Source organism: Passer domesticus, chromosome 31 (assembly GCF_036417665.1).
Source record: "Passer domesticus isolate bPasDom1 chromosome 31, bPasDom1.hap1, whole genome shotgun sequence".
NCBI lineage: Eukaryota > Metazoa > Chordata > Aves > Passeriformes > Passeridae > Passer > Passer domesticus.
In genome coordinates, this window is record NC_087504.1 from 3,452,363 (window position 1) to 3,477,247 (window position 24,885).

Consider the following 24,885-nt stretch of genomic DNA (forward strand, 5'->3'; position numbering starts at 1 on the left):
TCTCTGCTCTCCCCCTAAATCCCCAGGCACCTACAGGAGTGACAAGTGACAAACCCCGTCCCTGTGCCCCCATTTCCCCCAGTCTGAGCTGGGGGGCAGCTCCCAGTGGGACCCACACCAACAGAGGGGGGCCACGACCCCCCTGCCCCTTCCCTCCCGTCCCCCCAAGGCAGAGGCGCAGGAGAGAGCGATAGATATTTATATAAATATTTGGGGCTGTACAAGTGAGGAGTGCAGGGCGGGGGGCGCGGGGGCTCGCAGGTCACAGGCCCGGGGGGGCTGTGGGCCGGGGGGGCCCCTCGCCGCTGCCCGAGTGGTCCAGCTCTGCACTGTCACAGTCCGAGTCCTCGGAGACCTGGGGACAGCGGTGGGGCTGGGACAGGCCGGCCCCGCTCCTGGGGAGAGGGACCCCCTCCCTCCCTCCCTCCCTCCCTCTGCCACCCCCACCCCATGGGGACCATCCCTGAGGGACCCCCACCCCATGGGGACCATCCCTGAGGGACCCCCTCCCTTTGCCAACCCCCTCTGGGGGCTCAGGGAACCCCCCCACCCCATGGGGACCATCCCTGAGGAGAGGGACCCCCTCCCTTTGCCACCCCCTCTGGGGGGCTTGGGGACCATTCCTGGGGGGCCCTGTGGACCCTCTTCCCTTTGCCAGCCCCCTCTGGGGGCTCAGGGGACCCCCACCCACCCCATGGGGACCATTCCTGGGGGAGAGGGAACCCTTCCCTTTGCCACCCGCACCCCATGGGGACCATTCCCAGGGAGCCCTGCGGACCCCCTTCCACTTGCTAACCCCATCTGGGGGTCTCGGGGGCCCCCCACCCCATGGGGACCGTTCCTGAGGGACCCCCTCCCTTTGCCAACCCCCTCTGGGGGGCTCAGGGACCCCCACCCCCTGGGGGCCATTCCCAGGGAGCCCTGTAGATCTCCCTTCCACTTGCTAACCCCATCTGGGGGTCTCGGGGGCCCCCCACCCCATGGGGACCATTCCTGGGGGAAAGGGACTCCCCTTTGCCACCCCCGCCCCACGGTGACGGCGCCCGGGGGTGCCCCTGGGTGGGGGCATCACCTTGGTGGGGCTGAGCCCCCCGTTGCGGCGGGCGGGCCCGTCGGGCGGGGCGGCGTCCAGCGGGATCTCGGAGCCCTGGGACAGCAGGTCCTCGGAGCGGTCATCGGGGCGCTCGTCCGTGTTGGTGCTGCCCACGTCGGGCGTGGCGCTGTGCGACGGCTCGCTCGTGTGGCCCTCGTCGCCGTCCCCGTCCGAGAAGTTCTCCGAGCTGAAGGTGGACAGCGACTGGCGCTTGCTCATCCCCGGGGGCCACCTGGGGAGGGCCGAGGGGGGCGTGAGGGCTGCGAGCCCCCCGGAGCAGCCCCCGGTGTCCCCGAGCGGGGGTCGCACCCACCTCTGCCGCAGCGGCAGCTCCACCTCGCTGTCCACCTCGCCCTCCTCCTCCTCGGACGAGACCCCCCGTTTCTGGGGGCACACGGAGGGGGTGTCGGGGTCCTCCTGAGACCCTCGGAAAGGACCCTCGGTCCCGGCCCGCCCCCCACCCCGCGAGGGACCCGGCAGTCCTGACGCCCCCTCCCCGGATGGAATCCATCCCCCTCCCACTTCTGGGACGGCCCTGGGGTCCCCCCCGACACACAAAGGGACGCGGGGGTCGGGGGTCTCACCTGCCCGCGGGTGACGGCCGCCCGGTACAGCAGAGCCGCGGGGGTGAGGTGCTGCCCGGCCCCCCCTTTCCCCCCCCGGCCGGCCCCGCTCTCCCGCTCGGGCTCCCCGGGAGTGGGGGGCTGCGGCGGGGGGGACCCTTGGGTGCCCGTCGCCCCCTCGGGTCCCGCGTCAGGTACCGTGGCCGGGGGGGCACCCGCGGCCTCCAGGGTGCCCCCGAGGATGTCGGGGCTGGCGGCGGTGGCGGGGGGACCCCGGGGGGTCCCGGCCTCGGGTCCCGGCTCCCCGCAGCCCCCCCGGGGCCCCGCTTTGCGGTGGCGGCCCTTGGCCCGGCGGCTGCGCCCGGGGGACGGGGGACCCTTGGGACACCCCGGCAGCGCCACCTGCGCCATGGCCGCGTCCAGCTTGGGCAGCAGCACCTCCGGCTTCAGGATGTCGGGGCTGGGCACGGGAGGGACACGGGAGGGGCTCGGAGGGGATCCAGGCACCGCGACCCCCGGGGTACGCACAGCCCCGAAGAGCCCCCTCCTCCCGGGACACCGGCGTGCTCCCGAACTCCCCCAAAGGACCCCGGACCCCCACGCCGAGCTCCCCGAGCGTCTGCACACCCGGAGCGCTTCTCCCCTCAAGCACCCAGACACCCCCAGCCCCCTAAAGGACCCCAAATCCGGATCCCCCAACATCTGCACACCCAGAGCATCTCCCCCCTCCCCAAAGAGCCCGGACATCCCCACCCCAAACAACGCCGTCCTCCCAGCCCCCTCAACGACCCCACATCCAGGCCCCCAGACGCCCCGCCCTGCTGGACCTGCATGTCCGTGCCCCCCAGCCCAAATCCCCGGCACCCCCATTTTCCCCCCGAGGGACCCCAGCCCCACTCACCGCTTGCCGTGGGGCGAGAGCTTCTGGGGCACGTTGCGCTTCTTGATGAGGGTCTCGACGGCGTTGCCGTGCAGGAGCCCCCGCGGCACCCGCGGCTTGAAGAGCCCGGGGTAGCGCTTCTCCAGCGCCTGCTCCCGCCTGCCACGGGCCACGCGTGGGCACCCGCGCCCTGCCCGCGGCCAGCGGGGCCGGGACAGCCACGGGGGGACAAAGGGCTGGCCACGGGCAGGGGGTGACCACGGGAGGGGCGCAGAGGGGCTGGGGGGGCTGTTTTGGGTGTTCTTTGGGAGGGGGGCTGTTTGCGGGTGTTATTTTGGGGGGTGTAGCTGTTATTTTTTTGGGGTGTAGCTGTTTGGGGGATGTTATTTTGGGGGGGTGCAGCTGTTTGGGGGTGTTACTTTGGGGTGCAGCTGTCCGGGGGCGCTGTCTGGGTGCTGCCCACCCACCTGAGCAGCTCCTTCTCCTTGAGCTCCAGCTGCAGCATGAGGGCGCTCAGCTCCATGTAGAGGTTGTTGGCGCGCTCCAGTTTCCGCTCGTAGTGCTCCCGGATGTCCAGCGCGTGCCTGGGGACACGCGTGCCGTCACAACCGGCCCGGCGACGGGGACAGGGACGGGGACAGCGACCTCACGGCCCCGCAGCAGGGACAGCGACCCACAGCCCCCCTGGCTGCCCCCCGTCCCTTCCCAGTGCTCCCAGTGCCCCCAGCACGGCCCCACCGCAGCTCCTCGCGCCGCCGGTTGATCAGCTCCTCCTCCAGCCGGTGCAGACACGTCCCCTCCGACTTGATCTTCTCGAAGTGCAGCTTCACCTCCTCCCGCCACTCGGCCTGCGGCACAGGGACAGTGCCACCGCTGCCACCGGGCTCCGGCCACGCGGGGCTCCGGCCACCCTGGGCTGCAGTCATCCCGGGCTCTGGTCATCCCTGGGCTCTGGCCACTGTGGGCTCCGGCCACCCCACACATCCAGGGCTCAGGCCATCCCCAGGCTCCGGCCACCCCAGACTCTGGTCACCCCTGGGCTTTGGTCATCCCTGGGCTCTGGCCACCCCGGGCTCCGGTCACCCCGCACGTCCCGGGCTCCGGCGGTGCCGGGCACTGCCCGGCTGGGCCCTGCGGTAGCGGAGGAAGGGGGTCCTGGGCTGCAGGGGGGTACCTGGGATTTGAAGTAGGTCTCCTGGGGGGTGGAGAGGACGTCGGCCGAGGCGATGTCGAGGTGCAGCAGGATCTGGCGGAAGGACGGCCGGTTCCGGGGTTTGCTGTTCCTGGGGGAGGACACGGCACTGAGGGGGGCTGGGGGGTCCTGGGGGGCTGGGAGGTCTCAGGGGGTTCTGGGGGAGGCAGGAGCGCTGGGGGTGCCGGGGGGGGTCCTGAAGGTTTTGGGGGCCAGGGGCAGAGAAGGGTGCACAGGACACACGGGGGGGCACCACTACAACCAGGGGTCCCCCCTGCCCTAGCCTGGCCACGGGGCAGGTCCCTCGGGCTGGCCCCACAGCCCCGTCTGTGGTGGGGTCCCCCGTGCCACGGGTGCCCACAGAGCGTCCCCAGGGCGCCCCTCGGGTGTCCCCTGGGCACTCACCAGCACTGGCGCAGCAGCACCTTGAAGCCGTCGGGGCAGCTGGAGGGCACGGGCAGGTGCAGGCTGTTGCTGCCCACGCCCCAGATTATGGCCGACGAGTCCACGTCCTTGTAGGGGATCTCGCCCGTCAGCAGCTCCCACAGCACCACCCCGAAGGACCTGCGGGCACCCGCGGCCCCCGTCACCCGCGGTGGCCTCCTGCTGTCCCCTCAGCACCGCCTGCTGTGGTGTCCCCAGCGTCCCCCGCTCCGGTGGTCCCTGATGTCCCCTGGCCCTGCCCTGTCACTCCCAGTGTCCCGATGTCCTTGGTGTCCCACAAGGTCTCCTGTCCCCTGCCTGTCCCTGCTGTGTCCCCAGTGCCAGCACAGCCGGCGGTGTCCCCGGTGTCCCCGCAGCCTCACCAGATGTCCACCTTCTCGGAGACGGGCTCGTTGCGGATGACCTCGGGGGCCATCCAGGCCACGGTGCCAGCAAAGGACATCTTGGTGCTCTTGTCGATGAGCTCCTTGGAGGTGCCGAAGTCCGAGATCTTCACCACGTCGTCATAGGTGATGAGCATGCTGGGGACACGCGCTCAGCGCCACGCCAATGACACGCCAACGGCACGGGCACGGCACCGCCGCGGGCATGCAACTGCTGCGGGCACCACGGGGTCACGGCACGGCACCGGCGGGGATGGCCGGCACGGGCAGGGGACAGCGGTGACACGGGCAGGGGACAGCCAGCACGGACAGGGGACATTCATGATGGACAGGACAGGGGACAGCAGTGACATGGACACAGAATGGGACAACAGGGACATGGCACCGGCGTGGGACACCAGTATGATGGGACAACACCAACATGGGCGTTGTCCTGCCATGGGACGCCAGCAGGGACATGGCAGCAGCATGGACGTGATTCCAAAATGGACGTGGCACTGCCATGGGCACAACGCTGCCATGGCATGGCCCCGCCGTGGGACACCACCAAGGACGTGGCCCCACCATGGACACGCAATGCCCCACCATGGACACGCAATGTCCCACCATGGACACGCAATGCCCCACCATGGACACGCAATGCCATGAGCGTGGTCCTGCTGAGGGGACACCACCATCAGCACGGCACTGCCACGGGCATGAAGCCACCAGGAGTGGCACTGCCAGGGTCACACAGCTCATGGACACACACCACCAGGAGGGCACCAGGAGGGACAGGGCACCACCCAGGACACGGCACCGGCCCCCCGGCACCGCCGCACCGTGCCCCACCCCATGCACGGCCCCGTGCCCGGGGGCACCCGGGCTGCTCCGAGCCCCGTCCCCGGCTCACTTGGGCGACTTGAGGTCGCGGTGGATGATCTTGTGCAGGTGCAGGTAGTTCATGCCGCCGGCGATGCCCATGGACCAGTCGACCAGCAGGGAGGGGGTGACCTTGCGGCCGGCGCGCAGCACCTCGTAGAGCTGCCCCTGGGCGCAGAACTCCATGATGATGCAGTAGCAGGGGGCCTGGGTGCACACGCCCCTGCGGGCACAGCGGCACCTCAGCGCCCGCCGGGGCCGCCAGGGCTGCCAGGACACCGGCACGGTGCCCGCCCTCGCTGGCTGTGCCCGCCTTGGTCCGTGCCGTGCCGGGGGTGCCCGTGCCCGCAGCGTGTCCGTGGCCTCTGTGGCTGTGTCCGTGCTGGGCACTGTGTCCATGCCGTGTCCATGCCGTGTCCATGCCGTGTCCATGCCATGTCCATGCCGTGTCCATTCCATGCCCATGCTATGTCCATGCTGTGTCCATTCTGTGTCCATGCTATGTCCATGCTGTGTCCATGCTGTGCCCATGCTATGTCCATTCTGTGTCCATTCCATGCCCATTCCATGCCCATGCCATGCCCATGCTGTGTCCATTCTGTGTCCGTGCCATGTCCATGCCGTGTCCATTCCATGCCCATTCCATGCCCATGCCATGTCCATGCTGTGTCCATTCCATGCCCATTCCATGCGCATGCCATGCCCATGTTCCAGCATGCTCCATGCCCCATGCCATGTGCGTGCCCCATTCCTGCAAGGTCCCCAGTGCCCATGCCGTCCCCGTGCCCCGGTGCCAGCAGCCCCGCTCACTTGAAGGTGATGATGTTGGGGTGCTTGAGCTTGCGCAGGTGTTTGATGTCGGTCTCCTTGAGGTCCCGCACCTTCTTCACGGCCACCTCCTCGCCGTGGAAGCGGCCCAGGAACACGGCGCCCTGCGCCCCGCTGCCCACCCACTGCAGGTCCAGGATCTCCTCGAACGGCACCTCCCAGGGGTCTGCGGGCACCGCGGGATGGCAGCACAGCCCCCGCCGTGGCCACGGCACCACGGCCCCCAGGATGGCACCACGGCCCCCCGGGACCCCAGCATGACAGCACGGCCCCCCAGGATGGCACCACGGCCCCCCGGGACCCCAGCATGGCACCACGGCCCCCAGGACCCCAGGATGGCACCACGGCCCCCAGGACCCCACCATGGCACCCACAACCTGAGAGCACCCAGGGACCCCCAGAGCCCCCCGATCCCCACACCCCTCCTTTCCCCCCCCACCCCTTCTTTTGCCCTTCACCCCTTCTTTTCTCCTCACGCCCTCCTTTGTCCCTCTCACCCCTTTTACCCCCCTGGACCCTGCTTTGAAGCTCCTTTACCCCCTCATGCCCCTTTACCCCTTCCCCCCATCCTATACCCCTTCCCCTGTGCCCCCCATGCTCCTGGTGCCCCAGTGCCCCCCGTGCCCCCAGTGTCCCCGGTGCCCCCCATGCCCCCGGTGCCCCCCTGTGCCCCCATGCCCCCCATGTCCCTGGTGCCCTCCACGCCCCCGGTGCCCCCGTGCCCCCCGTGCCCCTGGTGCCTCCCATGCCCCCGGTGCCCCCTGTGCCCCCCATGTCCCTGGTGCCCTCCACGCCCCCGGTGCCCCCGTGCCCCCCGTGCCCCCGGTGCCCCCGTGCCCCCCGTGCCCCCGTGCCCCCCGTGCCCCCGGTGCCCCCGTGCCCCCCGTGCCCCCGGTGCCCCCGTGCCCCCCGTGCCCCCCGTGCCCCCCGGTGCCCCGGCGCTCACCCTCGGGCGGGTGCTTGTGCTCGGCCGCGTAGGCTTTGCCGATCATGGTCCACACGGGCTTGAGGCACCCGAAGAGCCCCTCCAGGAAGCCGCCCCCGGCCTGGCAGCGCAGGTGGGCGGCATCGGCCGCCAGCGGCCCCGCGGCCTCGGGGCCCAGCTCGGGGGGCCGCGCGCCCCCCCGGCGGGGCCAGGCCTCGGGGGGCGCGCTGGGCGCGGGCAGCACATCGCGCAGGACGCACTGGGTGGGGGTCAGCTCCTGCTCGGGGGTCCCGTCCGACGGCAGCGCCAGCGACGGCGACGGCGTGCGGGTCTCGTGCAGGCAGGCCATGGCGGGCTGGGGGCGGCGACCCCCGCGATGGGGAGCGGTCAGCGGGGACCCCCGCGATGGGAACGGGGACCCCCGGGATGGGGGGGCGGCCAGCGGGGCCGGGCACCCGGAACGCGGGGTTCAGCCCCACACCCGTGTGTGACCCCCCGCGCCCACGGGACCCCCGACACGCGTGTGACCCCTTTACACGCGTGCGTGCCCCCCCCCCCGCACACACCCCCAAAGTGCCCCCGAGTGCGCGCCCCGGGTCACCCCCGGCCACGCGCGAGCGGCGCGGGGTAAACTGAGGCACGAGGGGTCGCCGGGGCGGGGGACGGTTGCCATGGCAACAGCGCGGCCGGCGGTGATGTCATCAGTGGAATTGGGGGGGCGGGGGAGGGGCTGCGCGTCACCCCGGGGGACCCGCGGGGGAGGGGGACGCGACCCGCCCCGCCAGGTGTCGCGTGTGTCCCCCCGCGGTGACATCACGTCACACGGTGACGTCATCCCGGTAAGGGATGGAGCCTCCCCCCCCTCCCCACCCCCGGGGAAACTGAGGCAGGAGCGGGGGCGCGACCCGGGGGGGGGTCGGGACAAAGCGGGGGTGGGGGTGTGTGTGGGGGGGCGTCACTCGCGACAGGCGACAGCGCCGGGCCCGTGTCGCGACAGCGCAGCGCGCGAGGAGGGCGCGGGGGCGACAGAGCGCCCCCGCCGGCGCGCCGTGTCGCGACATGGCGGCGTGTCGCGACATGGGGGGGGGGGCGGGGGCGCGGGGGGGGTGCCGCACACGCGGGGGGGGGGAGGGGGGACGCGCGCGAGGTCACGAGAGCGCGCGGGGGGCGCGGGCACGGCGGGGGGGGGGCGGGGGTCGGTGGCGCGCGTGCACGCGCGTGTGCACGGGGGTGGGGGGGTCGGGCGCGTGCACGGGGGGGGTCAGGCGCGTGCAGGAGGCCGCGCGCATCCCCTCCCCTCCCCCCGCCACAGCCCCCCCCAGGCCGATGGGGGAGGGGAGGGCGCGGCCCCCCCGGGGCTGGGGGGGGTCCCGGGGATGGGGGGGGACCCTGAGCCCCCCCGGGCCCGCCGCCCCTCCCCCACCCCGGCGCATCCCCGGCGCTGCCCCCTCCCCCTCCCGCGCATCCCCGGCGCGGTGCCGGTACCTGGGGGGCTCCGGGGGTCCCGGGGGGGTCCCGCAGCCGGGGGGGCCCGGCGGTGCCGGTGCTGGCGGGGCTGGGCCCGGCGGGCGGGGCCGGTACCGGGGCCGGGGCCGCGGTCGGGGCGAGCGGCGAGAACGGCCCCGCCCGACGGGAACGGCCCCGCCCCGGCCCCGCCCCGCGCACCGGAGAGACCGGCACGGGCACCGGCACCCCCCCGCCGGCGCCCCGGCACCCCCGGGACCCTCCGGGAACCCCCGATACCGCACCGGGATGCCGGCACCGCACCGGAACCGCCGCACCGGAGACACCGGCACCGGGACCCCGATACGGCACCGGCCGGGACCGGCCCGGCACCGGGAGCGCTGCGGTTCCGCACCGGGACCCGACACTGCCCCGGGGGCGGCCCCGGTACCGGAGGGGCCGGCCCCGCACCGGGAGCGCTGCCCCGCGCCCCCGCCGGTACCGGCACCGGCACCGCCCGGCCCGGCGGCCCCGGGGAACCGGGGCCGGCCCAGAGCTCCCGGTGCGGGCTCCCGGTGCGGGGTCCCAGCGCTCCCAGTTTTATTCCAGCATTCCCAGTGCCCGTGTCCCTCCGTCCCCAGCGCTCCCAGTCTGACCAGTGCCACCTGTGCCCCCTGTCCCCGCTGTCCCCATTGCCCTACATGTCCCCAGTGTCCCCCCCGTCCCCATTGCCCCCATTATCCCCGTTGCCCCCATTGTCCCCCCCTGGCCGCCCTGTCCCCACTGCCCCTCACTGTCCCCATTGTCCCCCATGTCCCTCCTGTCCTCATTGCCCCCCCTGTCCCCCCCCGTCCCCCGACCCCTCTCGGGGGAAACTGAGGCACGGCCCCTGCCCCGCCCCTCCAGCACCACGTGACCCCGCTTCCCGCCTCCTCCGCGCTCCCGCCCTCCCCTTGGCGCGGGGGGTCATGGGAGCCGTAGTCCGCGGGAGGGCCGAATGCGGCTGCGCGCGCTGCGGGCCGCCCCGCGCGGACTACACTTCCCAGAGCCCCCCGCGCGGCGCGGCGCTCCCGTGATGCCGCGCGCCCCCTGGCGGCGCGGGCGGCGGCCGGAGCGGCGGGGATGAGCGAGGAGGGGGCGGGCGGGGCCCGGCGGAGCGGCGGCGCCTTCCCCAGGTACCGCGACCCCCGGCGGCCCCCGGCACCGCCCGGCAGCGCCCGGGGCCCCCCGCGGCCCGCCGGGCTGCGCGGCGCCGCCGCGGCCTCCCCGCGCTGGCGGCGGGCGGGGGAGGGGCGGCCTGGGCCGGGGGGGAGGGGCGGGGGGGGAGGGGAGGGGGACGGGGACAGGGACGGGGACAGCGCTGTCCCCGCGCCTGAGCCGGTGGCATCCTCTGCCCGTGGCCCCGGCCGTGCCGCTCGTGTCCCCAGCTGGCACTGCCACCCTCTCCCCCACCCGTGTGGCACTGCCACCCTGTCCCCGTGTCCCCAGCTGGCACTGCCATCCTGTCCCCACCCGTGTGGCACTGCCACCCTGTCCCCGTGTCCCCACCCGTGTGGCACTGCCACCCTGTCCCCCACCCGTGTGGCACTGCCACCCTGTCCCCATGTCCCCACCCGGCACTGCCACCCTGTCCCCACCCGTGTGGCACTGCCACCCTGTCCCCGTGTCCCCACCCGTGTGGCACTGCCACCCTGTCCCCACCCGTGTGGCACTGCCACCCTGTCCCCGTGTCCCGGTCCCGGTGGCTGCAGCGTGTCCCTGTCCCCGTGTTCCTGCTCTGTCCCTGTCCCCGTGTCTCTGTCCCCGTCCCTGTCCCTGCCCTGTCCCCATGTCCCTGTCCCTGCCCTGTCTCCCTGTCCCTGTCCCTGTCCCTGTCCCTGTCCCCGTGTCCCGTGTCCCTGTCCCCATGTCCCTGTCCCCGTGTCCCTGCCCTGTCCCCGTGTCCCTGTCCCCGTGTCCCTGTCCCCGTGTCCCTGCCCTGTCCCCGTGTCCCTGTCCCCGTGTCCCTGTCCCCGTGTCCCTGTCCCCGTGTCCCTGTCCCTGTCCCGGTCCCGGTGGCTGCAGCGTGTCCCTGTCCCCGTGTCCCTGTCCCTGCCCTGTCCCTGTCCCTGTCCCTGTCCCTGTCCCCGTGTCCCTGTCCCCGTCCCGGTCCCGGTGGCTGCAGCGTGTCCCTGTCGCAGCCTGGAGCAGATGGTGGCCGCCAGCCCCGGGAAGACGCCCATCAGCCTGCTGCAGGAGTATGGCACGCGCCTAGGCCGCACCCCGGGCTACGACCTGCTCAAGGCCGAGGGCCAGGCCCACCAGCCCAACTTCACCTTCCGCGTCACCCTCGGGGACATCAGCTGCACCGGTGGGACCCCCAGAGCCACCCTGGGCCACCCTGTCCTTGCTGTCCCCGTGGGGACATCACCGACCCCTGACCCCTCTGGGGAGCCCCCACAACTGCCCTGGCACATCCCGCCCCTCCTGTCCCCTCCCTGTCCCTGCTGTCCCCTCGGGGGCATCACTGACCCCCGGGACCCCAGGGAGTCTCCAGAGCCACGCTGTCCCTCGTGTCCCCTCCCTGTCCCTCCTGCCCCCTCAGGGACGTCCCCTGCACCGTGGGACCCCAAGCCCTGTCCCGAAACCCCTCTTTGCTCCCAGGGGCTTTGGGATGGGGACACCGAGGGGGAAGCTCGGGGGTCCCAGCCCTGGGTGCTGCTGGGGGGTCCCGGTGTCCCCTGGCTGTCCCCGGTGTCCCTGAGCCCCGCTGTCCCCCAGGGCAGGGGCCCAGCAAGAAGGCGGCGAAGCACAAGGCGGCCGAGGTGGCCCTGAGGCTGCTCAGAGGGGGGGGGGCCATGCTGGAGCCCCTGGAGCACAGGTGGGGCTGGGGGGGTACCTGGGGGGGGGGCACCCCACGTTTGGGGGGGCTCTAGGGGGAGGGGGCATCCAGAGGGGTTTGGGATCCTGTGGGATTCGAGGGCTCTGCTGAGCTCGGCTGGGTCTGGGGGCTCCTGGGGGGGTCTGGGGGAGTTTGGGGGTTCCTGGGGGTTTGGGAGGTCTGGGGGGGTCTGGGGGTTCCTGGGGGCTCCTGGGGGGTCTGGGGGTTCCTGAGAGTTCCTGTGGGGTCTGGGGGTCCCAGAGAAGTCTGGGGGTTCCTGGGGTGTCTGGGGGCTCCTGGGGGGTCTGGGGGCTCCTGGGGCCTCTGGGGGTTCCTGTGGGGTCTGGGGGCTCCTGGGGGGTCTGGGGGTTCCTGGGGGTTCCAGGAGAGTCTGGGGGTTCCTGTGGGGTCTGGGGGTCCCAGGGAAGTCTGGGGGTTCCTGAGGGGTCTGGGGGCTCCTGGGGGGTCTGGGGGTCCCCATGAGGCCCGAGGGGGCTGGCTGTGACCCCTCCCCTCCCCCCAGCTCTCCTTTCCCCCCGGAGCCCCCCGCAGAGCCCGGCCCCGCCGCGCCCCCCCCCGGCCCCCGCCGCGCCCCCCCCCCTCGCCCAGGTAAGGGGGGCACCGTGTCCCACCCCCCCCCCCCAGCCCCCCCCGGCCCCTCTGGGCCCCCCGAGGGGCCGTGGGTGCCCCCTGACCCCTGTGCCCCACAGGGGCCCCCCCCTGGAGATGAAGACGCCGGTGTCCCCCCCCCCAGGCCGAGTGCAACCCCGTGGGGGCTCTGCAGGTGGGTGGCACCGGGGAGGGGACAGCGGGGACACCAGCCCCTCCCCCGCTTTGGGAGCCGTTCCTGGGCCCGCTCTGGGGGCGATGGCCCGGCCGGGCTGGGGGGGACGTGGCCCCGGGGGTGACCTTGCCCATCTGGGGGGTGGGGGCTCTTCCTCCTTTTTGGGACAGTTGTTCTTGTTTTGGGGACAGTCTCCTCCTCCTGGGGACCATTACCTCCATTTTGGGGCTGCTTATTCCCATTTAGGGACAGTCATTCCCATTTTGGGGCTGCTTATCCCCATTTAGGGACAGTCATTCCTCTTTTGGGGCTGCTTATCCTCATTTAGGGAATTATTCCTCTTTTGGGGCTGTTTATCCCCATTTAGGGAGAGCTATTCCCATTTTCGGGCTGTTTATCCCCATTTAGGGAATTATTCCCATTTTGGGGCTCTTTATCCCCATTTGGGAACAGTCATTCCTCTTTTGGGGCTGCTTATCCTCATTTAGGGAATTATTCCCATTTTTGGGCTGCTTATCCCCATTTAGGGAGAGTTATTCCCATTTTGGGGTTGCTTATCCACTTTTAGGGAATTATTCCTATTTTTGGGCTGGTTATCCCCATTTTGGGCTGGTTATCCCTCTTTTGGGGCCCCTTATCTCCATTTTTGGGCCGGTTATCCCCATTTTGGGCTGGTTATCCCCATTTTTGGGCTGGGTATCTCCATTTTGGGCTGGTTATCCCCATTTTGGTGCCGGTTATCTCCCTTTTGGGTCCTGTTACCCCGCTGTGGGGCCGCTGATGGCGGCTCGGGGCTGTCCCCACGGGGTGGCCGTGTCCCCACGGGGTGGCAGTGTCCCCACGGGGTGGCCGTGTCCCCTGGCAGGAGCTGGTGGTGCAGAAGGGCTGGCGCCTGCCCGAGTACACGGTGACGCAGGAGTCGGGGCCGGCGCACCGCAAGGAGTTCACCATGACGTGCCGCGTGGAGAGATTCGTGGAGATCGGTGAGGGCAGCCGGGGGTCCCGGGCAGGGCCAGGGGTCCCGGGCAGGGCTGGGGGTCCCGGGCAGGGCTGGGGGTCCCGGCTCACCCCAGCCCCTCCCCAGGCAGCGGCACCTCCAAGAAGCTGGCCAAGCGCAACGCGGCCGCCAAGATGCTGGTGAGGATCCACAACGTGCCCATGGAGCCGCGCGACGGCAGCGAGGCCGAGGGCGAGGAGGACCAGTTCAACATGGTACTGGGGCCACTGGGAGGGACACGGGCGCCCAGAGCCACCCCCGAGTCACACAGAGCCACCCCAGAGTCCCCCTGGAGTCACACAGAGTCCCCCAGAGTCACCTTGGAGTCACACAGAGCCACCCCGGAGTCACCTAGAGACCCCCAGAACCATCCCAGAGACCCCCAGAACCCCCCCAGAGTCACACAGAGCCACCCCAGAGTCCTCCAGAGCCACCCTGGAGTCACCCAAAATCCCCCAGAGCCACCCAGTGTCACCCAGCGTCCCCTCTGCCCCTGCTCCAGGCCGTGGGGAGGGCACCCTCTGCGTTTGGGGTGGTGGGTGACCCTGGGGGTGTCCCACTGTTCCCGGGGGGGTTCCCACACCTCGGGGGGGCTCGGGGCAGACCCCGGGGGCTGGGCAGGCCCCCGAGCGCCCCGTGCCCCCTCCCCAGACGTGCCCCCGGCTGGAGGGGCTGCGGGGCCGCGCCCCCGGCTGCACGTGGGACTCGCTGCGCAACTCGGCGGGCGAGAAGCTGGGCCAGCTGCGGAGCCGGGGGGGCAACCCCGCGCCGGGGGGGGCCTGCGCCCTCCTGCAGGAGCTCTCGGAGGAGCAGAGCTTCGCCATCAGCTACCTCGACATCGGTGAGCCCCCTCCGCCCCAGCCGGCACCCCGCGGCAGCCCCGGCCCGCCCCGGGGCCGTGGGGTGACCCCGCTGTGCCCCCAGACGCGCTGAGCCTCAGCGGGCTGCACCAGTGCCTGGTGGAGCTGTCCACGCAGCCGACCACGGTGTGCCACGGCACCGCCCCGTCCCGCGACGGCGCCCGCGCCCAGGCCGCCCGCAACGCGCTGCAGTACCTGCGCATCATGGCCGGGGGCAAGTGAGCCCTGCGGGGGCAAGGGAGCCGTGCCCGGGGCAAGCCAGCCCTGCCGGGGGCAAGGGAGCCCTGCCGGGGGGCAAGGGAGCCGTGCCGGGGCAAGGGAGCCCTGCCGGGGCAAGGGAGCCCTGCCCAGGACAAGCCAGCCCTGCCCAGGACAAGCCAGCCCCGCCGGGCACGGGCACTGCCCCTCGCCCCCCGGGCAGCGCTCGGACCTCCGGGCACGGCCCCCACCCGCGGCCCCCGCGCCGCCCCCGCTGCGGGTGGACAGACAGACAGACGGACCTCAGGGCCCGGGACCCCCCTCCGGCCTGGCCCCCCATCAGGAGGGTCCCCGGTGCCATCGGCCCCCCAGAATAAAGCTGGGGGGGTTTGTACTCCCCGTGTCCGTGTCTGCTTGGGGCCGGGGGGGGAAAGGGGCGGGAGCCGCGTCCCCCCACCCGCCCCGGGGGGAAGCAGAGCGAGGGCTCGGGGTGGGGGTGGGATCGCTTTATTGGGGGTGTTGGAGCCCCCGGGGCTCGGCCGGGCTCGGCCGGGCTCAGCGGCGGCGGCCGAAGCGCTGCGGGGTCGCCATGGTCCAGAACGGGGCCGCAGGGGGGTCCCAGCTGCGGGGGCTGAGCCGGGCCCGGGGCCCCCCCTGCGGCCCCCAGCCCGACCTGCCGGGGGAACACGGCACCGTCGATCCGCACCGGGGACGCGATGGGGACAGACAGAGGGACAGGGGTGGATGGGAGTGACGGACAGATGGACGGACGGACGGATGGGAATGGGCTGAACACGGACACTTAATGGGGACCCCCAGCCCCGACCACCGACCCTTCTCAGGCACCCCCAAACCCCCCGGTCCCTCCCCACCTCCTGCGTCCCCGCGCTGTCCCCAGACCCCCCGAGCCCCCCGGGCCCCCATCCCCGCTCACCTGCGCGGCGGCGGGGGGACCCCGGGGCGCTGCAGGGAGCGGAGCAGCGCTGCCAGCGCGGCGGCCCCGGGGGGCGGCCCCGGGGGGGCGGCGGCCTGAGGCGGGGGAGAACCGGGGCTCACAGCGGTCCTGGAACCGGAGAGAGACCCCCCAACCCCGAGCATCCCCCCACCACGCGGAGCCCCCGGGCCGGGGGTCCCGGGACAGGCGCGGGCGGAGCGCGGGGTCCCCGCCAGCAGCAGCAGCAGCAGCAGCACCGGGCGCCCCGCCATCGCCAGCGCCCCCGCCCCGCCGCCGCCGCCTCTTATAGCCGGGCCGGGCCGGGGGTCCCGGGGGAGCGGCGGGAGCGGCCCCGGCCCCGCCGCCGTTAATGAAACACATTTAGCAGCCGCGACAGCCGCCCCCGGGGACAGACGGACGGACGGACGGATGGGCGGACGGATGGGCGGACGGGGAAGCCCCGCACCGCCCGGGCCCCGAACCGGCACCGCGGAGCGAGACCCCCGGGACCCCCGTCCTGCCCCGGGACTTCACGAGGCCACGGCCCCCTGAGACGGGGACCCCTCCCCTGTCCCCCAACCAGCTCAGGAGCCCCAGACGGGGACCCCAACCAGCCCGTCACCCCCCTCCCCTGTCCCCCGACCAGCCCATCGCCCCCAGCCCATCCCCCCCACACCGGGACCCCCCCGGTCCCCCCGCGCCCCCTCCCCGGTGTCGCTGCCGCCCCCCGGTGGCCGCTGCGCGCTCCTGCAGCCCCGACGGCGCGGCCGCGGCTCCCCCGACCCCAAAGCAGCCGAAACGGCCCCAAAACACGCAGCGAGGGCTGGGACGCTGCGGTGTCCCCACAAGCAGCTGCCCCGCTGACGGGTGACAGTCCCGGTGCCACCCTTGGGAAGCGCCGGGGACAGCCGGGGGTGTCGGTGGCACACAGTGACACCGGGGGCGTCCCCGGCCCGCACCCCCACAAAGGGCAGCAGCCGGCGGCTCCTGGGTAATATTTTAATGTTATATTTGCAGCATAAATAAAAGGCACGTTACATGTTTGGTATGACACGGCCGAGGGCTGGGGGGGCTGGGACGGGTCCCCCGGGTCCCCCCCGGCCCCGGGCCCCGCGGGGGCTGTGAGGACCCGCTCACAGGAGCCCGGGCGGGCGGGGGTCCCTGGGGGGCTGCGGGGGGGGTCAGACCCGCGCGGCCGATCTACGATACATGGGTGCGTATAGGCGTCGATATGGACTGATAGATACTACACAGGTACTCGGGGGTCCTTTTTGGCTTCTTCCATTATTGATCGTCAAAGCTCGTGGCACAAAGCGGCTGGGGGGCGGGGGGCGCGCCCGGGACCCTCCTCCCGCGTCCCTTCGGCACCTCCCGGGCTCGTTTTGGGGCGGGACCGGGGTGAACAGAGCAGGAACGGGTCCAGGAGCCCCGAAATGACACAACTCCCACCTGAGCCAAGAATCCCGGACAAAACTCCAGTGGGGGGGGAAATGGGCACCGACTCTCCCCACCCCGCCCGATCCGCGGGATTTGGAGGCTGAAAAGGGAGGAAGAGGAGGAGGGAGCAGCTCCCCCCGGGGGGTTCCGGGGCCTGCTCTGCAGCCATTCGTTCCTATTCAATGATTCCCATAAAATCCACCAACCCCAAATCCCCGCAGCCCGGGCTCCCCCAGCCCGGCCCCAGCGGCGCCGCGAGGAGCCCCCGGTGTCCCCCGGGGGGCAGGAGGGGACAGGAGCGGGGACAGGAGGAAGGCTCGGCCCCGGGATGCCCGGGGTTCCCGGAGCCGGGGCTGGCAGAGCAAAGTGCAGGTGCCCGGCGCTGCCGAGCGGGGCTGGGGGCTGCCACCCCCGGCAAAGCGAGAGGAATCAGCACGGAGCACAATCAGGGGAGGGCTTTGCCCCGAACTGGTCACAAAGCGAGGAGTGGCTGCTTTTGGGGTGGAACACGCGTGGAATGGGCACGGGGAGCTCCAGCCCTGGGAGTGAAGCGATAGCAGAGCCCGGAGTCAGCTCGGTGCCTGCTCGTCCCTGACCGCCTCTGGAGCTTTCCTGTGCCGGGATTTGCACAATTTTCAAGGCACTGGCGATGGGGGATGCGGGGATGGGGAGGAAGCTGCTCCTGCACCCCCATCCCGAGGGGGCCACGAGGATTCCCGGGAAGAGCAGCGAGGCAGGACAACCCCGTCAGAAAACCCAGCCTCTCTCAGTGCCCCGAGGGCAAAACGAGGGGCTGGCAAGCTGCTGCCTTCCAGCCAAACACCACCTGGAATTTCCAGCCTTTGCTCACCCTGGTTCTGCCAGCGAGGCCCCCACGGCAAACGGGGACCCAGAGCTCAGCTCCTCCTCCCCCACGGACACCTCGGGAGGAGCTGCTGGGTCCTGCACACCCCCCAAAACAGGGGATCCCCCAAAACAGCTCTGAGCCCTCCCTGCGCCCCACCTGGGCCCTCCTGGCCCTGCACAGAAACATCCCGAGGGGACAGGGAGGGCTGGGAGCAGCTGGGAGCCCCGGGTTGGGCTCTGGAACAGCCCCAAGGGGAAAAGGGGGTCTGGGGGATGTAGGAGACCCCAACAAGGGATTCCCGAGGCTGGAGCACGGAGAGGAGCTGGGAGGAGCACGAGGACAAAGGGGAGTGTGGAGCAGCAGCACAAACCCACCCTGACCCCGACCCTGATCCCAATCCTGATCCCGATCCCAGCTGAGGAAAAGCTGCACAACAGGGAGGGGGAGAAGCTGGATTCCGTCCCTGGGAAAAGCCCAAAGCTCAGGACTTTCCCATCAGTGCTGAGATCCCAGTCTCTGCTCAGCCTTGGCTTTGGGTTTTGGTGTCCCTGGGAACCTTCCAAGTGTGGAGGAACCAACCAAAATCACCTGGACAAACCAACCTGGCTCCAAAGTGGCGAGTGCGACCTGAGGGGGGCTTGGCTGAGGATGGACCTGGGAGGGGCAGGAATTCCAGGGGCTGCAGCAGTTCCACAGACCGGGACAAGATTCCTTCCCCATCCCAAAAACACACAGCAGCCCTTCCCATTCCCATTCCCATTCCCGTTCCCATTCCCGTTCCCATTCCCATTCCCATTCCCACTCCCATTCCCATTCCCCCATTCCCATTCCCCACTCCCCATTCCCGTTCCCATTCCCCATTCCCATTCCCATTCCCCATTCCCACTCCCATTCCCATTCCCCACTCCCCATTCCCGTTCCCATTCCCATTCCCAGCTCTGGCTGCAGTGCCTGGGGAAGCTCTGGAGCCAGGCAGGGACACAGGGGACAGAGCCCGGTGTGCACCCAGCAGGACAGGGGACCCCTCCCGTTCCTCAGCGCGCAGGGTGGGATCTGACCCTGCCCAGGCTCGGGGATCCTTTGTCTGCTCCGGCTGGAAGCCGCTCCGGCGGCTCCGTCACCACCTCGCCCCGCTCCCGTTCCCTCCCGACAATCCATGATTTAAGGCCACCATTGCCGAGGTCACCGAGGTCCGTGAGCGGGAGCTGATGCGGGTGGGGGCTGGGGCTGCTCTGTCACTGCCAGCTGGGCCCTCCCCGCGTCCCAGTCCCGGTGGCACCCGAGCCCCGTTTCCTGGGAACGCGGGAGCAGCCCTGCCAGCCCGTCCCTGTCCCCTTGTCCCAGCTGCTGGGGCTCAACCCAGAGCAGTCCTGCTTCCCAAAATCCACGGCTCGGCTGGGGCAGGGAGGAGCCCTGCATGCCCGTCAGCTCAGAGCTCCGGGAGGCTCCTGGTGAAGGTGCAACGATGTGGGGTGTGGGGACAAGCCTGGGAGCAGCACGGGGCCAGCACGGAGTGTCACAGCCCCCTGCCCGGGGCACGGGGCCAGCACGGAGTGTCACAGCCCCCTGCCCGGGGCACGGGGCCAGCGCCGGGGGCTCGCCCGCAGTTTAGTGTTGGCCACGGAGCCCCGGAGCCCGCCCTTCGCGGGGGCTGCGCCGGGGGAAAGCGCCAGAGCTGCCCTTACCTCAGAACAGAACAGAACAGAACAGAAGGGATAAAACCCCGAAAGGAAAGGGAAGGTCCCGCGGCCCGGGGCCGCGCTCAGTCCGTGGCCCGGGGCCATCATCTGCCGGCAGACTGCGACTGTGGGGCCATGATGACGTGCGAGGCCACGGGCACGGCCAGCTCTGTCCTTTGCCCGGCCATCTGCGCCAGCACCGAGGTGGCCACGGCCTCGGCGGCCGAGCGCGCGGCGCTGAGCCCGTTGGGCGCGGCCGAGGCCGAGCTGTGCTGGATGACGGGCGCGGGCGAGCCCGTGGGCTCCGAGCTCTCCTTGGGGCTCTCTGCAGGGAGAACGGCAACCCAGAGAGAGGGGTCAGCGACGGGGGACAGCAGGAGGGGACAGGGAGGGACTGGGGGGGACGGTGAGGGATGGGGGGGACGGTGAGGGATGGGGGTGGGAATGGTGAGGGATTGGGGTGGGAATGGTGAGGGATGGGGGTGGGAATGGTGAGGGATTGGGGTGGGAATGGTGAGGGATTGGGGTGGGAATGGTGAGGGATTGGGGTGGGAATGGTGAGGGATTGGGGTGGGAATGGTGCTGGTCTGGATTTGGGAATGGCGCTGGATTGGATTTGGGAATGGTGCTGGCCTGGATTTGGGAATGGTGCTGGTCTGGATTTGGGAATGGTGCTGGTCTGGATTTGGGAATGGTGCTGGTCTGGATTTGGGAATGGTGCTGGTCTGGATTTGGGAATGGTGCTGGCCTGGATTTGGGAATGGTGCTGGCCTGGATTTGGGAATGGTGCTGGATTGGATTTGGGAATGGTGCTGGCCTGGATTTGGGAATGGTGCTGGTCTGGATTTGGGAATGGTGCTGGATTGGATTTGGGAATGGTGCTGGCCTGGATTTGGGAATGGTGCTGGTCTGGATTTGGGAATGGTGCTGGTCTGGATTTGGGAATGGTGCTGGTCTGGATTTGGGAATGGTGCTGGTTTGGATTTGGGAATGGTGCTGGTTTGGATTTGGGAATGGCGCTGGCCCAGAGGGGGATCAGGGACCAGCAGGAACGGGCTGGACACTCCAGCCTGGAGCAGAGAGAATCCAGCCCCACGGAATGTGGAACCCCCTCCTTTTGGGCAGGGCTGGGACAGGAGCAGGAGCTGGACACAAGGATGCTCCCCGCCCTCCCCATCCCAAGGAGAAGCAGGCTGATCCTCCCGAATTCCAGGCAGGAAGCAGCACAGCTTCCCGAGGAGGGCAGCACTGGCACAGCCTTCATCCCACCATCCACTCCTCGTTAACAGGAGTTAATTTCCCCTCAGGTTTTGGAGCCGAGGCTGAGCAGCCCCTTCCCCACCTGCCAGGGGGAGCAGGATCCCTCAGCAGGGCCAGGAGCTGGGCTTTCGGGGCTGGTTTTTACCTAAATCACCTGCTTTGCTCTTTATTGCTCCCCAAGACGTTAAAATCAATCAGAGCCCATCACAGGGCTCTGCCTGCTCCCTTTGTCTGGGAATTTGCAGCACCCCAGACAAAGGCAGAGCCCTCCTTCCCTTTGTTCAGGGCCTTCCAGAATTTTGGGGGGCAGAGCTCCGGGGCCAGGGGATCACCTGGGAGCTCTGGGATGCCCCAGAGCTGCCAGCAGGGAATTCCACCTCCCTTTGCGAGAGCAAACAAAGGCAGGAGCTGGGATGTGAAACCCGGGGCTGGGGAAGATCAGGTGTGGGGTTTAACCTTGCCCTGGGCTGGGGGAGGTCGAGCAGAGCAATCTCCTCCATCTCCCCCCCTGGCACCCCACCCTGGAGATCCACAATAAAGCTCCCAGTTCCATCAGGGACCCGGGGCTTTGTCCAGGACCTGCCTGGCCACAAATCTCGGCCATAAAAAAGGGCAGAGGGGAGGGGGCAGTCTCCTTTTTAGCCTTCAGATGTGTGATGAATTCCTGCTGCTGTGGGGAACAGGGAGGGGAATTGGGAGCCTGGGGATGAGCAGGGAGAAGCAGGGAGCCCCCAGGCTCTGCAGGGCTGGGACGTGGGGACATCTGAGCCACCCAGGGGTGGCAGTGGCTGTGCCAGACCCCTCCAGCACATCCCTGTGCCTCACCAGGCAGGGCAGAATCCCACAGACCCAGGCGGGGGCAAGGCACAGCCCCCAAGGACACTGAATTTGAAATTTTTAGATTTTTTTTTTTTTTGTTTTTCTCCCTGGTTTTCTGCAGTTTCCATTCTCTCAGCTCATCCTCCCATTTTTCCAAGGAACACTAGAGGACTCCAGCGTCCTCCCAAAGCCTCTCAGCAGCTGGAATTGGTATTGCAGGGAGGGCAGCAGGACCCAGATCGTGTTTAGCTCCCGGGTTGGTTATAATGAAACAGGCAGCATTAAAAAAAAAATTATGGGAAGAAAAGGAGATAAAAAAGAGCCTTTTTCTTTTTTTTTTTAACTCCCAAGCCGAGCCAGCTCGGTGGGAATGGCAGAGAATGAGCAATGGAGCTCCATGATGTCATGGAGAGAGTCTGGCCTCTCCTGACTCGGCCTTTGCTGTGGAGCAGCAAATTTGGCACTTCAGGGGGATGATCAAGGCTTGGCTGGCCGCCAGAGCAGGGGGGGCTGCAGCCACACCAGGCACCCCCCGGGGAGGGACAGGGACACAAACCCTGCCCGGGGCACTGCCCTGGCAGCAAGTGCCACCCCAAGGTCAAAGGGACAGCCTGGGGACCCTCCTCAGCAGGAGGTGGGCAGAAATGTCCTGGGGGGGCTCTGAGGGGTCTTTGGGGTGTCCTGTGCCCAGCCCAGGTGTTCTGCACTCCCTGCTGTGTCCTGTGCAGTGACCCTGAGTGACAGGGGGTGGCAGGGGGTGGCAGGCACAGCCTGGGGACAGTCCCCCCCTCCCTGGCAGCAGAGCCAGCCCAGCCCAGCCATCACTCACCCAGGTAGCCCTGGGTCTTCTTCTGCAGGGCGGTGACGGGACAGTCCTTGTGGGCCAGCAGCAGCTGCTTCAGCTGAGCCACCTCGTTCCTGAGCAGCGTCACCTCGTTCTGAGGGGACACACACACACACACCCCTGTGTCACCCTCAGCAGCCCAGGCCCTGCCAGCCTCCCCTGCTCTGATCCGAGGTGCCCTGGCTCGGGAGGGGAGTTCCTGCTGGGGACAGTGGCCAAGGGGCAGCAGCACTCTGGGGACAGTGGCCAAGGGCCAGCAGCACTCTGGGGACAGTGGCCAAGGGGGTTTCCTGTCCCTGGCTGGGGTCACTGAGCTCCTCCTGAGCCCTCCTGCCAGTGCCACCCGTGCCAGGCACACCTGGAGTGCTGCTGTGGGACACGGGCAGTGACAGCTCTGCCTCCAAACCCTCCTCAGAGCGTCCCCCTGAGACGTGGGGGGGAGCAGCTGAAACCCCAAAAGTGCCCAGGGGAAGAGCTGCTCTAGATGTCCTGGGAGGGAACAAAGCCAGGGCTGTGCCAGGGCCATACCAGCGCTGTGCCAGGGCTGTGCCAGGGCTGTGTCTGCCAAGGCCATACCAGCGCTGTGCCAGGGCTGTGCCAAGGCTGTACCAGTGCTGTGCCAGCCCTGTGCCAGGGCTATACCAGGGCTGCACCACGGCCATACCAGGGCCATGCCAGGGCCGTACTAAGGCTGTACCAGGGCCATGCCAAGGCTGCACCACGGCCATACCAGGGCTATGCCAGGGCCGCACTAAGGCTGTACCAGGGCCATGCCAAGGCTGCACCAGGGCTGTACCAGGGCCGTGCCGGCACCGTGCCAGCGGCGCGCCAGGGCTGTGCTCAGCCCCGTTACATACTCACGCTCAGCTGGATGTTCTGGCTGGTGAGCTCCTCGGCCTTCTTCTCCAGGGAGGACACCCAGAGCTTGCGCTTCTGCCGGCAGCGCGAGGCGGCCGCGCGGTTCCGCTCCAGGAAGCGCTGCCGCCGCTCGTCCGGGTCCTCGTCGGCCGCCCGCCGCCGCCGCCCGCCCGTGCTGGGCGTGGGCTGGGCAGGGGACACCTGCCGGGACAGGGGACAGGGGACAGGGGACAGGGGCAGCCTCAGCAGCAGCTCTGGGGACAGGCAGGACGCGGCGCTGGCACCGCCGAGCAGAGCTCGGTGCCGCTCTCGGGGCGGCAGATAATCCCGGCTTTTAAGCAGGTGATTGGCTTTAAAAATGAATTTTCCCCTCAAAACCTGCAGCCAAACCAGCCCCTGGAGGCAGTGGGGAACGGGAGGTTGTGCAGAGCCCCGGTTTTATCCGGGAGAACAAAGGGAGAGCAGCCAGGGCTGGCGGCGGAGCAGCCCCGGCCCCGCAGACCGCGGGCCAGCCCAGCCCCACTGCAGCACATGGAGATGGAACTGCAAGGCCACCCGAGCCCGGAGCAGGTGGCCACGCTGATGGAAGGCTGGCATTTGGCTGGCTGCAGCAGCCAGCCCAGCTGACTGCCTGAGAGGGAAGCGTTTAACCCCGAATTGGGCGGGGAGGAGAGAGGGGAGATGTTCCTTCCCAGCTCCAGGCAGAGGAACGCGGGCTGCAGCTCCTGCCTGGTGGGCTGGGAGCGCCCCAGCGCTGGAGCAGCACTGAAAGAACAGGTTTTAACCCATTCTGCAGCGCAGGGAGCACGCTGGGAGGTTTCCTGCTCCTTGCCAAGCCCTGGCAGCCCCCGCGTGCCCGGCCCAGCCCCCGGGGAGCAGCAGCAGCAGCAGCAGCAGCAGCAGCAGCAGCACAGACCTGTGGCTGGGCTGGGGAGGGGGCGTCGGGGTGCTGGCCCAGCACCTGGCTCTGCTCCGGCCGCGCGGTCACCATGGTGCTGGCCGAGCCCACCACCAGGCTGCTGCCGTTCAGCGAGGACGACGCCGCCAGGCTGGCCTTCAGCCTCTGCCAGGGGAGCAAAAGGGACATCAGAGGAGCTGCCAGCGCCCCCAGCAGCCCCTGCCACCCTGAGCCACCCCGCTGGCAACGGGCACCAGCAGTGCCCAGGTCAGTGGGCAGTGCCCAGCCCAGCCCAGTGGGCAGTGTCCAGCCTACACCAGTGGGCAGTGCCCAGCCCACACCTGCTGCTGGCACTGGCAGCAATTCCCTGCCCAGCTGGCAGCCCCAGGCACTGAGCAGGCTGCAGAGCCCAAGTGTCCCCAAGTGCCCACAGCGGGATCTGGGGGGTGGAGAGGGACCCTGGTAATAAATCCCTTCCCTGGCTCTTTGGGAAGGAGAAAAGCCCCCAGGCAGGAGCTGCTGGAGGCTGAGGGACCCCCGTGACCCCCTCCCTGCCACTCACCATTTTGGCTTCGGAGTGCACCGGGAGGCCTGAGGGCGAGAGGGACCCGCTGCTGTTGATGGGGGGCCCGGGAATGCCAGGGATGTTGGGCACCATGGCCACGGGCCGGGCCAGCTGCCAGGGGAGCAGGACAGCAGCGTTGGCACGTGGAGCAGCTCTGCAGGAGCCCCCTGACACAGCAGCTCTGCCAACCCTGACAAACTCCTGCCACCCGTGACGTGCTGTCACCCACGGCCGTGGCCACGGTGCCCGCGTCAGAATCGCCCAGCATGGAGCACAGGGAACAGGCAGCTCCTTCCCTTCCCTTCCCTTCCCTTCCCTTCCCTTCCCTTCCCTTCCCTTCCCTTCCCTTCCCTTCCCTTCCCGGGGCCGTTCCCTGCCCCAGTGGCCGCAGTGGCCGCAGTGGCCGCAGTGTCCAGCATGGCCGGCCGTGCTC

General features: G+C 69.8%; 4 protein-coding genes across 8 annotated transcripts in view; 1 reads left to right on the forward strand and 3 right to left on the reverse strand.

Moving 5' to 3' along the window:
• Nucleotides 1–183: 183 nt before the first annotated feature.
• MAP3K12 (mitogen-activated protein kinase kinase kinase 12) lies at nucleotides 184–9,330 on the reverse strand. Of its 2 annotated transcripts, XM_064401161.1 has the most exons (14): nucleotides 8,655–9,330; nucleotides 7,191–7,524; nucleotides 6,227–6,410; nucleotides 5,448–5,639; nucleotides 4,535–4,693; nucleotides 4,134–4,292; nucleotides 3,711–3,819; nucleotides 3,275–3,384; nucleotides 3,004–3,120; nucleotides 2,558–2,695; nucleotides 1,678–2,116; nucleotides 1,407–1,477; nucleotides 1,073–1,325; nucleotides 184–355 (listed from the first exon to the last, which is right to left on the reverse strand). In XM_064401161.1, exons 2-14 carry the CDS (start codon nucleotides 7,516–7,518, stop codon nucleotides 263–265), a joined length of 2,352 nt encoding a protein of 783 aa, XP_064257231.1. In that variant the 5' UTR covers nucleotides 7,519–7,524; nucleotides 8,655–9,330; the 3' UTR covers nucleotides 184–262. The 2 variants fall into 2 exon arrangements, with proteins under 2 accessions (XP_064257231.1, XP_064257232.1); XM_064401162.1 differs by lacking the exon at nucleotides 8,655–9,330 and having other exon boundaries at nucleotides 7,191–8,193.
• A 175-nt stretch (nucleotides 9,331–9,505) lies between these two features.
• On the forward strand, nucleotides 9,506–14,705 carry TARBP2 (TARBP2 subunit of RISC loading complex). Of its 3 annotated transcripts, XM_064401182.1 has the most exons (9): nucleotides 9,506–9,787; nucleotides 10,793–10,962; nucleotides 11,378–11,472; nucleotides 11,996–12,081; nucleotides 12,183–12,256; nucleotides 13,122–13,239; nucleotides 13,341–13,468; nucleotides 13,905–14,094; nucleotides 14,178–14,705. In XM_064401182.1, the coding sequence occupies exons 1-9, from the start codon at nucleotides 9,735–9,737 to the stop codon at nucleotides 14,686–14,688; spliced, it is 1,425 nt and encodes a 474-aa protein (XP_064257252.1). In that variant the 5' UTR covers nucleotides 9,506–9,734; the 3' UTR covers nucleotides 14,689–14,705. The 3 variants fall into 3 exon arrangements, 2 of the variants coding, with proteins under 2 accessions (XP_064257252.1, XP_064257253.1); XR_010351361.1 differs by lacking the exons at nucleotides 13,341–13,468; nucleotides 13,905–14,094; nucleotides 14,178–14,705 and having other exon boundaries at nucleotides 11,373–11,472; XM_064401183.1 differs by lacking the exons at nucleotides 9,506–9,787; nucleotides 10,793–10,962; nucleotides 11,378–11,472; nucleotides 11,996–12,081 and having other exon boundaries at nucleotides 14,178–14,333; nucleotides 14,393–14,452.
• Nucleotides 14,706–14,837: 132 nt separating this feature from the next.
• Nucleotides 14,838–19,089, reverse strand: NPFF (neuropeptide FF-amide peptide precursor). Its single transcript, XM_064401185.1, has 2 exons — nucleotides 15,246–19,089; nucleotides 14,838–14,984 (listed from the first exon to the last, which is right to left on the reverse strand). Exons 1-2 carry the CDS (start codon nucleotides 15,515–15,517, stop codon nucleotides 14,867–14,869), a joined length of 390 nt encoding a protein of 129 aa, XP_064257255.1. The 5' UTR covers nucleotides 15,518–19,089; the 3' UTR covers nucleotides 14,838–14,866.
• An 81-nt stretch (nucleotides 19,090–19,170) lies between these two features.
• The window catches only part of LOC135287923 (cyclic AMP-dependent transcription factor ATF-7), a 47,488-nt gene continuing 41,773 nt past the window's right edge, over nucleotides 19,171–24,885 (reverse strand). For both annotated transcript variants that reach the window (XM_064401164.1, XM_064401165.1), the window contains exons 8-12: nucleotides 24,450–24,563; nucleotides 23,906–24,052; nucleotides 22,993–23,190; nucleotides 22,117–22,225; nucleotides 19,171–19,533 (exon numbers count right to left, since the gene is read on the reverse strand). In XM_064401164.1, coding sequence (XP_064257234.1) covers nucleotides 19,313–19,533; nucleotides 22,117–22,225; nucleotides 22,993–23,190; nucleotides 23,906–24,052; nucleotides 24,450–24,563 — 789 coding nt within the window. In that variant the 3' untranslated portion in view covers nucleotides 19,171–19,312. The remainder of the gene's footprint in view (nucleotides 19,534–22,116; nucleotides 22,226–22,992; nucleotides 23,191–23,905; nucleotides 24,053–24,449; nucleotides 24,564–24,885) is intronic.

What these genes read in the sequence shown, in the direction of transcription:
- MAP3K12 (XM_064401161.1), bottom strand. Translation starts at nt 7,518, where the DNA reads ATGGCCTGCCTGCACGAGACCCGCACGCCGTCGCCGTCGCTGGCGCTG. An exon ending in CGGCCGTCACCCGCGGGCAG is followed by an intron (nt 1,478 to 1,677) that starts GTGAGACCCCCG and finishes GTGTGCCCCCAG; the next exon opens with AAACGGGGGGTCTCGTCCGA. An exon ending in GGGGGCTCAGCCCCACCAAG is followed by an intron (nt 356 to 1,072) that starts GTGATGCCCCCA and finishes CGCTGTCCCCAG; the next exon opens with GTCTCCGAGGACTCGGACTG.
- TARBP2 (XM_064401182.1), top strand. Translation starts at nt 9,735, where the DNA reads ATGAGCGAGGAGGGGGCGGGCGGGGCCCGGCGGAGCGGCGGCGCCTTC. An exon ending in CTGGAGCCCCTGGAGCACAG is followed by an intron (nt 11,473 to 11,995) that starts GTGGGGCTGGGG and finishes CCCTCCCCCCAG; the next exon opens with CTCTCCTTTCCCCCCGGAGC. An exon ending in AGGAGGACCAGTTCAACATG is followed by an intron (nt 13,469 to 13,904) that starts GTACTGGGGCCA and finishes CCCCCTCCCCAG; the next exon opens with ACGTGCCCCCGGCTGGAGGG.
- NPFF (XM_064401185.1), bottom strand. Translation starts at nt 15,517, where the DNA reads ATGGCGGGGCGCCCGGTGCTGCTGCTGCTGCTGCTGCTGGCGGGGACC. An exon ending in GTCCCCCCGCCGCCGCGCAG is followed by an intron (nt 14,985 to 15,245) that starts GTGAGCGGGGAT and finishes TTCCCCCGGCAG; the next exon opens with GTCGGGCTGGGGGCCGCAGG.